Source organism: Pleurodeles waltl, chromosome 9, assembly GCF_031143425.1.
Source record: "Pleurodeles waltl isolate 20211129_DDA chromosome 9, aPleWal1.hap1.20221129, whole genome shotgun sequence".
In the NCBI taxonomy this organism is placed as follows: Eukaryota; Metazoa; Chordata; class Amphibia; order Caudata; family Salamandridae; genus Pleurodeles; species Pleurodeles waltl.
Genome location: NC_090448.1, coordinates 262794155 through 262810557, shown reverse-complemented (window position 1 = coordinate 262810557; position 16403 = coordinate 262794155). Strand labels below are relative to the sequence as shown.

The 16403-nt window shown below is 41.0% G+C and overlaps 1 protein-coding gene across 6 annotated transcripts in view; it reads left to right on the top strand.

Moving 5' to 3' along the window:
* Window positions 1-16403, top strand: part of ATP2B2 (ATPase plasma membrane Ca2+ transporting 2) — a 1884743-nt gene that overhangs the window by 1506217 nt on the left and 362123 nt on the right. For all 6 annotated transcript variants that reach the window (XM_069206673.1, XM_069206670.1, XM_069206668.1 and 3 more), the window contains one exon: window positions 11603-11837. In XM_069206673.1, the coding sequence (XP_069062774.1) occupies window positions 11603-11837 (235 nt within the window). The remainder of the gene's footprint in view (window positions 1-11602; window positions 11838-16403) is intronic.

The following is a 16403-nucleotide window of genomic DNA, read 5'->3' as shown; positions in this document are numbered from 1 at the left end:
GGGCCTGGTATGCTGCCTCCTTTATTTTTTATAGGTTGCAGGGATCTAGCCCACCTGGGTGCTAAGCTAAGGGGTTAGGGTGTCCCTGTTTTCTTTTTTCTGGGAAGCCATGTCCCAACGTGTAGGAGGCTGGCCAGGTTTGTAGTGGGTACCTTGGGTACTTACACCTTACACCAGGTCCAGTTATCCCTTGTTAGTGAATGTAGTAGTGTTCTAGCAGCTTCGGCTGATAGAGGTAGCTATAGCAGAGCAGCTTAGGCTGAACTAGGAGACATGCAAAGGTCATGCAATACCACTTATAGTTACACAGTACTTATACACAAGTAAAGACAATACTCAGTGTTACCAAAAATAAAGGTATTTAATTGGGGTGACACAGTACCAAAAATATCTTAGAGGCAATACTCCTTCTGGAGGTAAGTATTATACACAACATATACACTAGAAACCAAAATTAGACAAGTAAATAGTCATAGAACAATGACAACAGTGCGAAATCCTATAGAATGCAATTGGAGAAAATAGGTCTACTGATGTAACAAGTCAGACACACAGTTATTCAAGATATGCTCTCTCAGAATCACGTTATAAAGGCTTTCATAATCAATCACTTTACTGCCATGTAACCAACCTTCCAGGGCCTTCACAGAACAGTCTACAAAATCTGTCTAGTCCTGTGATGACTCCTTTCTTGTCTCTCTGAACTTAAGTCTATAGTGTTCAGTGGTTAAGCCCAGACCATCCAATAGTGCATTTTGTAAGAATTTGGTAGGTATCTGCATCATCGTCTCTGATAATAAGAAGTCTGTCTCTACCCTTGCAAGAGAAGGATAAACAAAGAATAGCAGCCCACTGTACATGAGGGACCCTCTGAACTTTACAGGCCCTCTCAAGTGAAGAAAACACTTGTTGATGTCATCACAATCCTTGAAAGGAGGGACAACTTTGTGCAGATTCCTAGAATCAAATGAAGGTTCCCTAACATTTGTATTCCTAAAACTGCTGCTGCCACCATGGGGAACTAACCCCTAACCCTGCCTCACTTTCTCCCCAGCCAGGGATTCCCTGTCTATGGCCAACTGCTGCTTCATTAGCTTCAGTCTGGCCTCCTCTAACCTCAGCTTTCTGAGTTCCCTCTCTAGTGACTGGTCCTCAGGGTTAGAATTATGTGAAGCCTCTGAAACAGAGGTAAGATGAGAGTGTGCAGAGGTAGACCTATCTCTAACAGGGGCCACTCTAGTGACCTGGCCTCTAGGGGTAAAGGGAGCCCTACTTGTGTGTGAACCCTTCCCACTACCAGTTATACTAGGGGGCTTGTTTACAGAGGAGCCTGTGGAAGGAACCTTGCCAGGATTGTCATTCTGCTCCTCTGAGCCTTCCGGGTTAGAGTCATCCTCTTCCTCAGTGCTGATTCCCTGATCATCCTGTAGGAGAAGATTTAAGAGGTACTCCTTATTGGGGTTCTTCCCAATTCCTAAATTTCTTTCAATGCAGAGCCCCTTCAAGCTTTTATAGTTTAAATTGTCATAGGTAGTCTGGACAGCTCTAGGAATGACTTCTACAGAAGACATATTGAAAGAATTCTTTTTAGGAAAGTGAGTAAACAGTTAGTAGAATAACAGAGATAACTTTTTAGAGAAAAGAAGAAAACCTTTCAGAACTTTGTAAAAAGTTTTGCAAAGTTTAAAGAACTTTTAAGAACGTTAGAAAATTGTTTCTAGGTATATATTATGTATGCTCTAAGTATTGGAGCAAGCTTTTCTTGTGAAAAGCACAGGTAACAAAGTGGTAAAGCAATTGCAAGTACTTATCCCACCGCTGCACCACCAATGTAGGAGGCTGGCCTTGTTTGTAGTGGGTACCGTGGGTACTTACACCTTACACCAGGTCCAGTTATCCCTTGTCAGTGAATGTAGTAGTGCTCTAGCAACTTAGGCTGATAGAGGTGGCTATAGCAGAGCAGCTTAGGCTGAACTAGGAGACATGCAAAGGTCATGCAATACCACTTATAGTTACACAGTACTTATACACATTAAAGACAATACTCAGTGTTACCAAAAATAAAGGTATTTATTTGGGGTGACATAGTACCAAAAATATCTTAGAGGCAAAACTCCTTCTGGAGGTAAGTATTATACACAACATATACACTAGAAACCAAAATTAGACAAGTAAATAGTCATAGAACAATGACAACAGTAGGAAATCCTATAGAATGCAATTGAAGAAAATAGGTCTACTGATGTAACAAGTCAGACACACAGTTATTCAAGATATGCTCTCTCAGAATCAAGTTATATAGGCTTTCATGATCAATCACTTTACTGCCATGTAACCAACCATCTAGGGCCTTCACAGAACAGTCTACAAAATATGTCCAGCCCTGTGATGACTCCTTTCTTGTCTCTCTGAACTTAAGTCTATACTGTTTAGTGGTTACGCCCAGACCATCCAAGAGTGCATTTTGTAAGAATTTGGTAGGTATCTGCATCATCCTCTCTGATAATAAGAAGTCTTTCTCTACCCTTGCAAGAGAAGGATAACCAAAGGATAGCAGCCCACTGTACATGAGGGACCCTCTGAACTTTACATGCCCTCTCAAGTGCAGCAAACCACTTGTTGATGTCATCACCATCCTTGTAAGGAGGAACAACTTTGTGCAGATTCCTAGAATCAAATGAAGGTTCCCTAACATTTTTATTCTTAAAACTGCTGCTGCCACCATGGGGAACTAACCCCTAACCATGCCTTGCTTTCTCCACAGCCAGGGATTCCCTGTCTAAGGCCCACTGCTGCTTCATTAGCTTCAGTCTGACCTTCTCTAACCTCAGCTTTCTGAGTTCCCTGGAGGGAGTGCTGGTGACCTGGGCCAGGCTGTGCACTAAGGAATTTTGCAAAGAGTGCACAGAGGCCTCAGGAGGCAAAGAAGACACAGTACACAGGGGTACCGTCATTCTCGGGGAAGGCAAGGTCTGTTAATGTCCCTATTCATAGGAGAAGCTTTATACCATCAAACAATGTGGTGAAGATAAGGAGGGTAATAGCTGAGGTTTGCCTCATGATCTTCTCTTTTCATACAGGATCATGTGTGGTTTAGGTTTACATATGTGCTCGTGGTGACTTCAAATAATAGATTTTTTTGCAAAGACAGAATCTTTGTGTTATTTGAGGCTGAGAATAAAAATAGTATATCAGTGCTGGAACTCATGCCCAGAACAAAAAATTAAGAAGGTGCAAATCAATTCTTCATTCAACATATTCCTAGTTTCAACATCAGCAGAGAAAAGGTGAAATTTGTGGGTTGTTGGTGCACAGTAAAGCACATTTTGGTGACACATATATGTGCAAAGACACTTTTACATGAAAAATATCTCTTTCTCTCTCTCTCTCTCTCTCTCTCTATATATATATATATATATATATATATATATATATATATATATAGATATATATATATAGTTATATAGATATATTCACTGAAAAAACAAAGGTTACAGGGATGTTATAGTTAGGAAACAGAATTAATTTTTTTTTAGAAATTCACTGAAAAAGGCAAAGGTTACATGGGACGTTATATTAGGCTCACAGTTTACTCGTACAAAACCAGTGAAATTCAGCAGTTATAATCACCTGAGTTAACTATAATTTACTTATGTATTATAATTAATGTATTTTGCCTGAGGGAGGTGTTGGTCCCAGGGGCGTGGCGACCGTGTACTCCCCACATGCTATTCACTTTAAGTCCCAGGAAGGTGGTAGTCCCCGGGCCATAAATAAGCCCTTGGTGGGGGCCTCATGCACCCCCTCATTTGATTCTAAAGTACTCCATGCTTGTGGGACCTAGTCCACCGGGGTGCTTGATTAAAAGCAAGTGTGGGAGACCGTGCTTGCTTTTTTTTAAAAATTTTGACCAAGGCTAGAGGGTCAGGGTATTGTACCCTGCCACTTTTTCATTTTTTCTCCTTTTTTTTTATACTCGACTGAAGCTAAGTTCCTGGGTGAAGTGTTCACAGCCAATCAGAGCTCTGGATCTCCCTGCACAAGCCTGTTATACTTCATGACGTCATCGCGGAGGTAATGCAGCCCTAGCTCTGCAAATTTGGACTACTGAACAGATTTAAACCAAATAACAAAGAGCACAGTCTGTGGAACAAAATCTATCTTTCTGCCAGATTTATTGTAATTCCGTGCAGCAGTTCGGGCTGTAGCGGTGTTCAAAACTCCATTTGGACATAACATTGGAAACACACTTTTTTGCTGCCCCCCCCCCCCCCTTTTTCTTGGCCCCAGCTTGTCGGATCACCCAGAAACTTTCCATGTGCAACAAACATTACCAAGACACTTTTTTGGGGAAACTTCTGTGAAGATCGTCAAACGGCGCCAAAGATATAGGCAAGTCAAATAACGCTTTTCCTAAGGAAACATGGTCCTAACTATAACTACCTACTGGTGACCACCAGTAAGTAATATACATACATAGAGCCTTTAATGAACACAAATGACCTTTCAAATAAAGAAAAACACTTTTACATGCAAAAGTGCTTGTGGTGCAAGATCATCAAGGATGTGATCCACCTGTTCGGACAAAAACACATTTAGGCACAACAATCACACAAAAATGCATGGGGATGCAAAATCATTTATAAGTGAAACATGCAAAATCACCATTGGTGTCACATCAGCAGGAGTGTGGAGACACTTTTAGGTGCTTAAAATCATCCGGTCCGAGTAATAACAGTAGCACCTGGAGGGTTGCCATGCCCCTCTTCTTGTCTGACTTGCACCAAGTGTACATGTGTGAATCTCTCAGTCTACAGCTGACATTTCATCAAGGGTATAAAAAATGTATTTCATTAAAGAGAATGTTGGTGCCTAGCCTGCAGGACTAATTAACCCCAAACGGTCCTGTCAGCTGGTCATGCCATATCAAGTGTGCCCTGTACCAGCCATGGGGGTCTTGCTGATGTACTGTGCAAAAAAAAAGTTCTCCAGTGATGCACGTATTTCAGATTGGAGCAAGTAAAAATGTGAGGGCTGAATGTGTTCATCAGGAAGCTCAAAAGTAATTGTAAGAAAGACAGGCACTTGAAAGGACTGTGAAAATATAGGTGCTTTGTAACAATCTTGCAGCTGAAGGTGTTGAGATAAACTGTAAGTGAGATACACATATTCAGGGATATCTGATGGCTCACTGGCCTAATGCAGTCACTGTAGTGAGCTGTGATTGGCATCATGCATTAGATGCACATTCAGGTGGGGCCCATTTAACCTCTCATCCCTTAAAGGTCGATATGAGTACCATCTTCAATTAAGTATTGCAGTCCACATGTTTCTGCACTTGGGGCCCTGCCTAGTCATGGTGGGTCTAACTCTCAAAGGCACTTTTAAGTACTGGAAGTATGACTTCAGGAGCACATATTACATGCAGTTCTTATGAAACTGTTCTGAAACGTCTTTTAGTACATGTGCAATGCGAGTGGGTTCTTACATAATTTGGTTATCAATATATAGTTGTAGGTTTGTTTGGAATGAAAAATTCCTATCAAGTGAAGATGGTTCATGGTTTTAACAAGACTGCTTCTGAGATGTGTCTGTGACCAACTGGGTCAGATGTTTAAATCTGAACCAGCAGAGTCAGCCGTTCATCCTCCCCAGGCCGACACTAAGTACAGATAACTGGAGTAACCTTGAGCCCTGTTACTGATAGTGATGCGGAACATTTAGAACTGCAGCATACCCATACCCAGTGAATGAAATATTATTTTAAGATGTCCGCTTTGGCGGTCTGTGTCAGATCTGCAGTTGGCATTGCGTTCTTCCTTGAGGACTCGATGAAAGGAATGCCGGTGGCAGTCACACTCATTTTTGTCAGCTGTGTCAAGCAGAAATGCTGTGTGATATGATATCACCAACATTTGGTATTCACTGGGGGAGGTTTGGGCTGGCTCATTCTGCCCCCATACACAGACATTCAGATGTCATGAATTGGCAGAGCTCACACACCTCTTGGTGAAAGATATTGTGAAAAGCTGTTCACCCTTCCAGGTTACCTTTCCTTGTGGTCAGTCTGAATCAGGTAGTGAGTGCCAAACAGGAATAGCTTCAACTTCCTCAGAGCCCAAACCACAGCAAAAACTTCTCTCTCAATAGCACTCCACCAAGGATCTCAGGAAAGTAACCTTCTAGAGATGAAGGCTACAGGTTGGTCCAGGCATTCTTCATTGAGCTGTGATAAAACTGCCCCTATGTCATGCTCTAAAAACGGGCCCTCCTTCCCAGTGCCAGTTAGCACCCCTGTGATGTGACTGAATTTATTGTAAGTCTTACCTGCTCAAGCTTGGAGCAAGCATAGCATTTGGATCATGCACAGCACTTTGAAGATTTGTAGTGCCATGGCTTTTGGGGCTGATGAACGCTAGATCCGTGTTGCGCTAGGTTTACCTGCTGGGTGCTCCTCTGAATATCTCTCTGCTGCAGCCTGACATGTACATTGCATGACATCACAGAACTGAGCAGCTAGACTCTCGATACACTTCCATGATGTCACAGCAGGGGGCAAAAAAAGACTTATTGAACATTGCAAAGTATGACCTATCTACACTGTGACTGGAGTGGTGTAACCATGCTGGGAGAAGAAGGAGCTAGACGGTAACCCTCAGCCGTGTGATGTGTGCGTGATGATGACCGTGTACAGCCCGAGTGGCTCTGGGACATAAACTGAGGGAAATGCTGCAGACTTCCATGCCTTCCTGAAGTGATCCTCTATATACAGGTTGTGGCACTTGGGTGTCTGCTCTGAGGTGGGCGCCACCATGTCAGTAAACTCCGTTCTGCGGTGGTTGACTGAGTTTTTCCCAAACATCATGTTCCAAGTGGAGCACAGAGTGCCAAAAACTCTGCAACTCCGCCGGCAGAGCGGAGGTTACCACACACTCCTATTGATAAGGAGTTCATATCGGGTGGATTCAACATCAATGATGCAAGTTTGTTGCCGCACACATATCATGTTGTGCAATTACATTATTTTTATCAATACTAAAAGATATGTGAAAGTTAAAAGTACTGTGTACTTTCTTTTACTTACATAGCACCCTGCCATATGGGCTACCTAGGGCCTGCCTTACGGGTGACTTATTTGTATCAAAACAGGAGTTTCAGGATTGGCAAGCGGTTTTAAGTGCCAAGTTGAAGAGGCAGTGAAACTGCACACACAGGGTCTGCAATGGCAGGTCTGGGACATGTTCACAGGGCTACTTGAGTGGGTGGCACAATCAGTGTTGCAGGCCTACTAGTAGCATTTAATTTACAGGCCCCTGGTACATGGGGTACCGCTTTGTAAGGGACTTACAAATAAATTAAATATACCAATTGTGGATACAACAATGTTACTAGATTTAAAGGAGAAGCACATGCACTTTAGCACTGGTTAGCAGTGGAGGGGCTGTGGTCAGTCTGAATCAGGAAGTGACTACCAAACAGGTATGGCCTCAACTTCTTCAGGGCCCAAATCACAGCAAAAGCTTCTCTCTCAATAGCACTCCACCTCCGTTCCCAGGAAAGTAACCTCCTAGAGACGAAGGCTACAGGTTGGTCCAGGCTTTCTTCATTGAGCTGCTTCTCAGAAGACAGCTTGGTCATGGAGGGGGCAAAGGTGTCAAATCCCTTGACAAACCTCCTTTAGTACACAGTGAGGCCCAAGAATGCTCTGACTTCAGTCCGCGGTTTGGAGAGTTTCCATGCCATGATAATCTCAATCTAGGCCTGGAGGGGCTTTACCTTACTCCTACCCACCAGAAGTCCCAAGAACACCACTGACCCCTGCCATATCTGACACTTACTGGCCTTGATAATTAGGCCTTCCTGTTGCAGGGCCTGAAGCACTACCCGTAGGTGACAGAGGTCATCCTCCGAGATGTTACTGAAGACAACTATATCATCTAAGTAAGCAGCAGAGAAGGCTTCCAACCCAGAAAGTAGCTGGTTCACCAGCCTCTGGAAGGTGGCAGGAAAATTTTTAACACAAAGGGCATCACTCTGAACTGGTAGTGAGCCTCTGGAGTGGAGAAGACTGATCTGTACTTGACTCCTTCAGGTAGAGTGATCTGCTAATACACTGATATAAGATCAAAGGTACTTACGTACTGGCAGCCCCTAATCTGTTAATGAGCTCATCTGCCTGGGTAATGGAGTGAATATCAGTCTTGGTTACTTGGTTGGGGTAGCCTTCTATAATCCACAAAGATTCTCAGTTCAGGGATGGTGCCTTGAGGGAAAGTTTTTGGTACCAGTACCACATGACTGGACCAGGGGCTACTGGAGAGGTCTATCACCCCCAACTCCAGCATCTTAGAACTGTCGCTTTTGATGCTGGCCATCACTTTATCTGACAACCTGTAAGGTTTGTTCTTGTGTCCACATCATGGGTTCACAGGTGGGTAATACCAGTAATAAGAGAGAAAAGAGAGGAGTACTGTTCCAGCACTTGGCTCCAATCCCTCTGCTGCTCAGAGTCAGAGTGAGGGGACCGATCCTTCTCTTTGGAGGTTAAGAGGTCAAGGAGAGGTTCACACTCCTCCTTCTCAGCATCATCAGTCACCAAAACCATGGTGAGCTCAGGTCTCTCAAAGTGTGGTTTGAGGTGGTTGATATGAAGCACCCTCTGGGGTTGCCTGGGGGTCTTAAAGTCCATCATGTAGGTGGCCTTACCACCCTTCCTCACAATCACCTCATAGGGCCCCGTTCAGTGATCCTGGAGGGCACCAGGTTCCACAGTTTCCATAACCTACACTTTCTGCCCAGGCTGGAATTCCGCAGTGGTATAATTTTGAGCATAACACCCTTTCATCATAGCCTGACTGGCTTCTAAATTGTCAGAAGCTTGTTTCCAGATACATCCTGGGGAGCTTTCCTGAGACGTGCTCTCACCCCTCCTTCAGCTATCTGATACGTCCTCTGACAGGGTGCCATACAGAAGCTCAAACGGGCTGAAGCCCAATCTGTTCTTTGGTACTTTCCTCTAGGCAAACAAAAGGAAAGATAAGAGGATATCCCACTTTTTCCTCAGGACCTGAGGCCGACTTCTGATCATGCCTTTCATGGTCTTGTTGAACCTCTCAGAATGCCCATATGTTTGGTGATAGTAGGGGGTGGAGAACTTCTAAGCTACTTCACATTCTTTCCACACAGACTATATAGATACAGAAATGAAGTCTGTGCCTGTCAGACACAGCTTCCTTGGGGAAATCCACCTGGGTAAATATCCCCATCAGAGCCTTGGCCACCACAGATGCAATAGTGGTCTTCAAAAGGGATGGCCTCTGGGTACCATGTCATCAATCCTATACAATTGTCACGGAGGACTGATTTTGATGGAGCTATATGCCAAGTGATCTCAGAGCTCAATAATGAATTTGTATCAATTATAATGTTCAAATTAATTGTCAACAGCATTATGGATGCTCTAAAAGAATCACAAAAAGGAATAATGCTGGTTTCAAACATAAATTGAATCATATGTGTATTCATCGTGATTTGTAACATTTGTCACAATACAACATATTAAATATTAAGGTGTGATGCAGTGAATTAAACAGTGCAGGCAATGCAGTGCTCACATATAACCCAAAATACAAAACATTAACTTTACATATCCACAATAAACTGAAAGTTTCCCAATGGTAATGCCAAGGAATGACTGGGGTAGTCCATAAATCCACCCTTTTATCAAATCGGGTCTTAGACCATACAGGAAAGTAAGTCGATGTTTCAAACTCAAATTACTCTAGAGGTCTCCTTTGGATGCCGTCGTCTACCACTCACACCTATGGGGATCGAAAGAATCAATACGAAAACCAGCATTCCCAAATCTCATAAATGCTCAACTAGGGATAGTCCCAACATCACAGAGGGAATTATTACATGCTCTTCTAGTTAGTGCACCAAACATTCACTACAACCAATAAGACAGAATAAGGCATATGCAAATACCATCTTAAGACTGAGTGACTTCCCCCATGTGTTCTCAGCAATGTAATCACCACCAGCAGAGAAATGCAACACAATGCATGTAACTTAAATATATGTTTGCCTTTCTCAGTAGTCCCTCGCAAAATTCAATCATGCGCATCCTGTTACCTGTAAATGATTCTTAGCAAACTCTTAAAAAATGAACCCACATTAACAAACTCCACCATACACAAATATGTGAAAGTAAAAATGCACACTGTGTTATCTGAAGTGTGTAAAACATACATATCCGAGGGTAACCTGGGGAGTCATTTTTTAAGTGAAACATGCAAAATCACCATTGGTGTCACATCAGCAGGAGTGTGGAGACACTTTTAGGTGCTTAAAATCATTAATGACCAAAAATCACAATAGGATACCAAGCAAATTTTGTTGTAAAATCACCCTCACTGCAAAGTCAATAGAATGAAAAAATATAACAAGAAGGTTTCACTTTCAGTGAAATAGGTGTCCTTATGTATGACATAACATTTTATTGGTAGAACATTTCTCTAAACAAATTTATAGTAGATGCAACCCTTAACAGTAGTATCAAAACACTTTAAGAAGGTCCTCTTTTATGACGAGTGGACTGTACACTTCATACTTCCCATGCACTAGGAATCGCTTTTTAGGTAGGTGGATTAACACAAGTATTATTTAAAAGAAATTGTGAGATTTACATACAACTCTGGCCTTTTCCACAGTGGGAATGGTACTTTCTTCAAACAGTGACTAAAAGGGGCTAATCTAAGCACACAAATGGCTACAAGGATGGCTTTAGGGTTTGACATTAGACTTATAAGGCCATGTTCACTATTTAATGACCCTATCCAACTCAACGTTTGTGGGCATCATATAAAAATGTGAATAGGAACAATATGAATTAACCATAAACACCACTCTTGTTTTCTTCTATTATATTAGTCCTAGAGGTTGAAGTATAATAAACATGGCTTTAGGCGGGCTAAAGAGAGATTGAAATTTATTTTTAGATCTCTAGGACAAACAATGTTATACTATTCGATAAGTTTCTACATTTTGGAGGGGAGAGCATTTATTGTAAGTAACAATCTTAAGGTGATATCATCAGTGTGACAATATGGTGTTTAGTTGCCAGTTACAGTTGTGAATTGACCATGTTATGTGCTTCAGAAATATATGCATGGTTTAAATATCTGCAAATATTAAAGTTGCAGCAAATATGCTTTCTGAACCTTATTTTGTAACATGGCTTACTTTGTTTTTTACTTGTTCTTACTATCTTGTCTTGCTCTCTCCTTCCTTCTTCTGTGCTTGCACAAATACATAAAATATAAATAAAATAAATCCAATGTAAATATGTATTGTGATGGCAATTTAATCATGCATTCACATTTTCCTTTAACATTTTTGATTTAAAACAAGTGTAAAATGTACTCTTGCATAAGTGATTTTGCTTATTTAAGTCCATCAATTATGTATCAACTGCCCAGTCATATGAATTTGTCAGACATTGCTATATATCTAGAAAGGAGTGTCTGATTAATGTGATAAAAGGAATTGTTGTTAACCTGTGTGCACAAATTGCATAAAAATACACTATTGTCTTTGCCAGGTGCTCCAGAATTTTAGATTCAGCTGGTGAACCTCGAATCTTTAGACCTCGTGACCGGGATGAGATGGTGAAAAAGGTTATTGAACCAATGGCCTGTGATGGACTACGAACAATCTGTATTGCCTTTCGGGACTTTCCTAGCAATCCAGAGCCGGATTGGGACAGCGAGAATGACATTTTAACTGAGCTGACATGCATTGCTGTGGTTGGCATTGAAGACCCAGTAAGGCCAGAGGTTCGTGAATCTTGCCTTTTGAACTGTTTCTTCTTGAATTTTGCAGTGAACAAAATTTTATTATGATTTAGTTAATTGTTATGTGGGTGCAGACATACTGAAGCACGATGTAAACTAAGAAGTTATTTAGAACTTATCTAAGGTATCTACTTTGTTTATCAAACAAATGTTAGTGTTTGATCCATGGTGCCAGACAACACTCTTCTGCCTTTTATGGCCTCATTCTTAAAGTTTTGCAATTGTGTGAAACACCAATTGTAAGTCTGTCTGTGCTGCTGTTAGGAAGACCATTAGACTAGAACAGCAAGGACCCTATAAATCTTTTGAGTTCTTTGGCATGGAACAAATAGGTATCGACCCAAGGGGAGGTAATAGGGAACTGACGCTAAGGAGGAGAGAGGCCATGTGGATATTACGATTAAAAGCAGTGGAAACGGGTCTTAATACGGATAGGGAACTTGAATATTTTCTTGGTGATTAGGAAAGATGGGTTGTACATCAGGATGATAACATCTCAGAAATAATATGTTGATATTCAGAAATTACAGTAACTGGTTTTGGATTTATAAAGAAAAAACTATCAATTATTGTATGGATACATCGCATTAGGTAAAATGTGACAAGTAAATGTATATATATTGAGTCTTTATTGAATACTGGTATATGACATGAAACCCCCCCCCCCTTTTTATTTAATTTTTATTTAATTTTTAATTTTTATTTTGAACTGCAATTCTGTTCACAATGTGACAATTGTTATGTATCATGTATGTGATGCACATGCTCTACATTGTCGGTCTTGCCAACTGTTGATAGGATTACCGATTTGTTGATGAGGGTTAATAATTATTACTTCGTCTAGATATAAGTGAATTGACTCTAGCATTATCACCCAAAGGTTTTTCTATGTACAATTGCACCTCTGTATAGTTTTAAAAAAAAACTTTACTAATTTTCTCTAGATTAAGTATTGCATGACACAGCTCTGTAAGTTTGGTTGGTGGCACTATTAGGTATTTATTATTTACACCTAATGGGTTTACATTTTGATTATTTCTCGTTTCTAGTGTTGCACTGGCACGCGATAGACACACCTTTTAGGTTCTAACCCGAGATCTGTATAGTTATATTTTCAATATGGCCGCCATCGGAATAGTCCTTCCACTACTTCTCTAATATTATCCAGTTCAAGGGTGTTATACCATTAGCAAGATGGCGGCAGATTATAGTCCGTTTTTTATTTTCATGACTGATCTCGTAAGCCAATGGCGTTAATCTACCAGCAAGATGGCGGGCGATACCTGTGTCCTCTCGTTATGTGGATCCCGATGATCCACGCGAGATTTTAGTCAATTTAACCAGCGTCCAACCCTTCTGGTTGGTTTGGACGCGGAGACGGTATGGTGGTTTGATAAGGTACAACCCTATGCGTACTCGCATTGGGTTGTAGAACACTGGATAGGCTGCATATTTATTTATAAGGTGAGTCACTGGGGGGCAGTGAGATATATATTTTGAACGGGTTAGAGGGCATAAGAGGATTATGAATATTTTCAAAGGGAGTGAGAAATACAAAAAGTTTGTTTCACCTGAACATGGGGATTTGAACACTTGATATAGGTTTGGGGGAATATGGGTCACTATACTTAGGCCCATATTTATACTTTTTTTAGCGCCGCATTTGCGCCGCTATTTGGCGCAAAATGGCGCAAACCTACAAAATACAATGGCATTTTGCAAGTTTGCGCCGTTTTTGCGTCAAAAAACTACGCAAATGCGGCGCTAAAAAAGTATAAATACGGGCCTTAGTTCTTCGGTATGTAATTGTGTCTATTTAATTGTAAAACCCTTTTTTTACATATGCAGACATGCATAGGGTGAACGGGTCATTAGAGATGGTTTGGTTTAGTTAGCCAACATGAGGTGTGGTCTCAGTAAGTTGAGTGCTATGGTAAATTTAAGGTTTTTGTACTGTCTGGATCTCTATTAAGTTTTTGCGTTTCCTTAACAATAGATATCTCAGAATAGGAGCTACTTGGATACGATAGTAAAGAATACCTTAGATATGTATCTTGGACCTATATAACATTGGTAACAGCTTGGGTATATGTTTAACTATACTAGCAATCACACGTATCACTAGGGATGGAGGCTATTTTGGATAGGTGGCTCAGTAATTTTTATCTTTTATAGATACACATATTCACTACCTCTTTCTTTGAGCACTAATTTTATGACTTTCTGTTTGATAATGTGGCATGTGATCTAATGATAATAATGCATGATGACACAATCATGATATTTCCAAATGGTAACAAAGATACTTCAAGAAATTGCATGACTTTCCATCCCACCATTTATATTACAATGGTGGTGGTCTCTATATTCATATAGATGGACCAAGACTATAATAATTGGTTCTTGTACGATTGCAGCCCTGAGGAAGTCATTGGGAAATTCCCTGACTAAACACGTGTTGGCTGGCTGTGAATCTGAACAAGGAGTGGAATCAATACAAACCACAAGATACCGTTAAGGAATATGATTTATTTGGATTGAAGAAATCTGAACTTTGATCTTGGAATATATAAGAAGCTGGGAGCAATGAAAATTGATTACTCGGTCTTTTTGCATTTGGACATTGATTGTATATTAAGGACACTGATATACAGGACGAATATCATTCGTCTTTCCCCCTTTTTTTCTTGTAGCAATATATAAAACTCAGTTATGATTGATTGATTATCTGCCTATGAGTACTGCCTTATTCGAATCTATAACAAATCGATAAGTATTGACTTTAGAATACTGTTTATGAGTGCCTCTTGTATTCAATGGTATTTACGAGTGTTTTTGCACATATTAATGCCCAGGGGTGGGGTCTTTCAAGGGTGCACCATCAAAGGATATACCTTTTTGTGATTTCTTTACCTGATTACCCAGTGCGCCTAATTTCTCCCATTCAATTACACCCACACATAATTAGAATTTAGACCATTAGACTGTACCTAGAGGCTCCGCTCATTTAACTCATCGTCCACTGCAACCTAAATGCAGATATCCACATCAAGAAAAAGTCGAATAAGACCTTGATGTGCTTTTAGAGCTCCTCTTACACACATGGCCTCTCCTGTTTTACTATTGTTTTTAACAGTCTTATAGGTGATTGATTATTATTTGAAGTGCACAAATGTCCACCTCAAAGGATAACACCACTGCCTGCTAGATGTCACACGTTAGGTAAATTAAACCTGTGCTCAATACCTGTTAGCTTGACAGAAAGCACTCAGGCTTAAATCAAAGGCAATTTGTAAAGTATTAAAGCAGTGCATAAACACTGTAAACAGTCATACAAAACTCAATAAAACCACACCCAATTGTAAAATAAAGAGATTTTTTTGCCTCAGTCACATAAGGCAAATGCAACACAAATCTAATAAGGTGAGCTGGAAATAGGACTTTTTAAATAATTAAGGTGAAAAAGCACCAAGAAAAATAAAGCACCCAATGTAGACCAATGGTCACTGTAGAGAGGGACCAAGGTGTAATTTCATGCTGACTGTGATGAAGCCCAGGTCAGGCACACCAAGTGGGTTGGTCCTGAAACTGTAACTACCGCAGTGGAAATGAAAACCGGATACCTGAAGAAAGGCAGTCAGCTGGTGCTTTCTCGAGATTTCTCATTGAAAATATTTTAAGGCTCAAATCAGGATGGGACTTAGTAGTTTTTTCACAGGTGCAGGGATCTCTGCTCAGGATGTAGCTAAAATCCAATCTCACCTTGTGGAATTGCTGGGTGGCTACTTTATCTGATAGACACCACTAAGACTATGGTGCTCTAAAGGAAGAAAAACAAAAGTTTCAAAATGTTCTTCTGGTGCCCAAACAACTTTAGGAATAAACGTCTAAGGCCACCAGGACCACAGGAGAAGGCACATAGAGACTCCCAGGGTGCCAGGCTGAGGACAACAGCAACATCTAGTCCAAGGCCAGTTGCCACTAATCCATGGGGTTCTTCAAAGGAAAGTCATCTTTGGCTTCTCTATGTTCATGGAGCCTTCCATGAGATGAATCTTATAATCATTGGAGATCTGTGTGTCCTCGGATTTCAAGTGGAAGTGGGTCAAACCTTCTCAGGTCCTAAGTGCAGCAGGATCAATGCACCTGATAGTCTTTTAGAAGTTCAGCAGTGTTCCGAGAAAGACTAGGATCCAGCTTTGAAGGATCCAACATTTTGTTACTGGGGACACCCTCAGACACTCCTAGGTTATCTCTGACTAATGAAGTAAATGCTTCCAGGCCCAGACATTCCAAATTCCACAGTAGTGTTTGTGTGTTTTACTGTAAACAGGTCAAAATGCAATGTGTGAGGAAAATCCAAGTTGGCCAGAGTCTTCAGTCTTCAGGCATACTAAACCTGTGCTCTGAGGATGATGGAAATTACAAGTGCCCTCCCACATCTAACTCTAAACTTCAGTTTGAAGCAAGCCCAGAACCCACAAGAAAAAATAAGACATAGATCTAGTAGAACAAAGCAAGGTCCACCCAGGGTAAGAACTTTCTAGA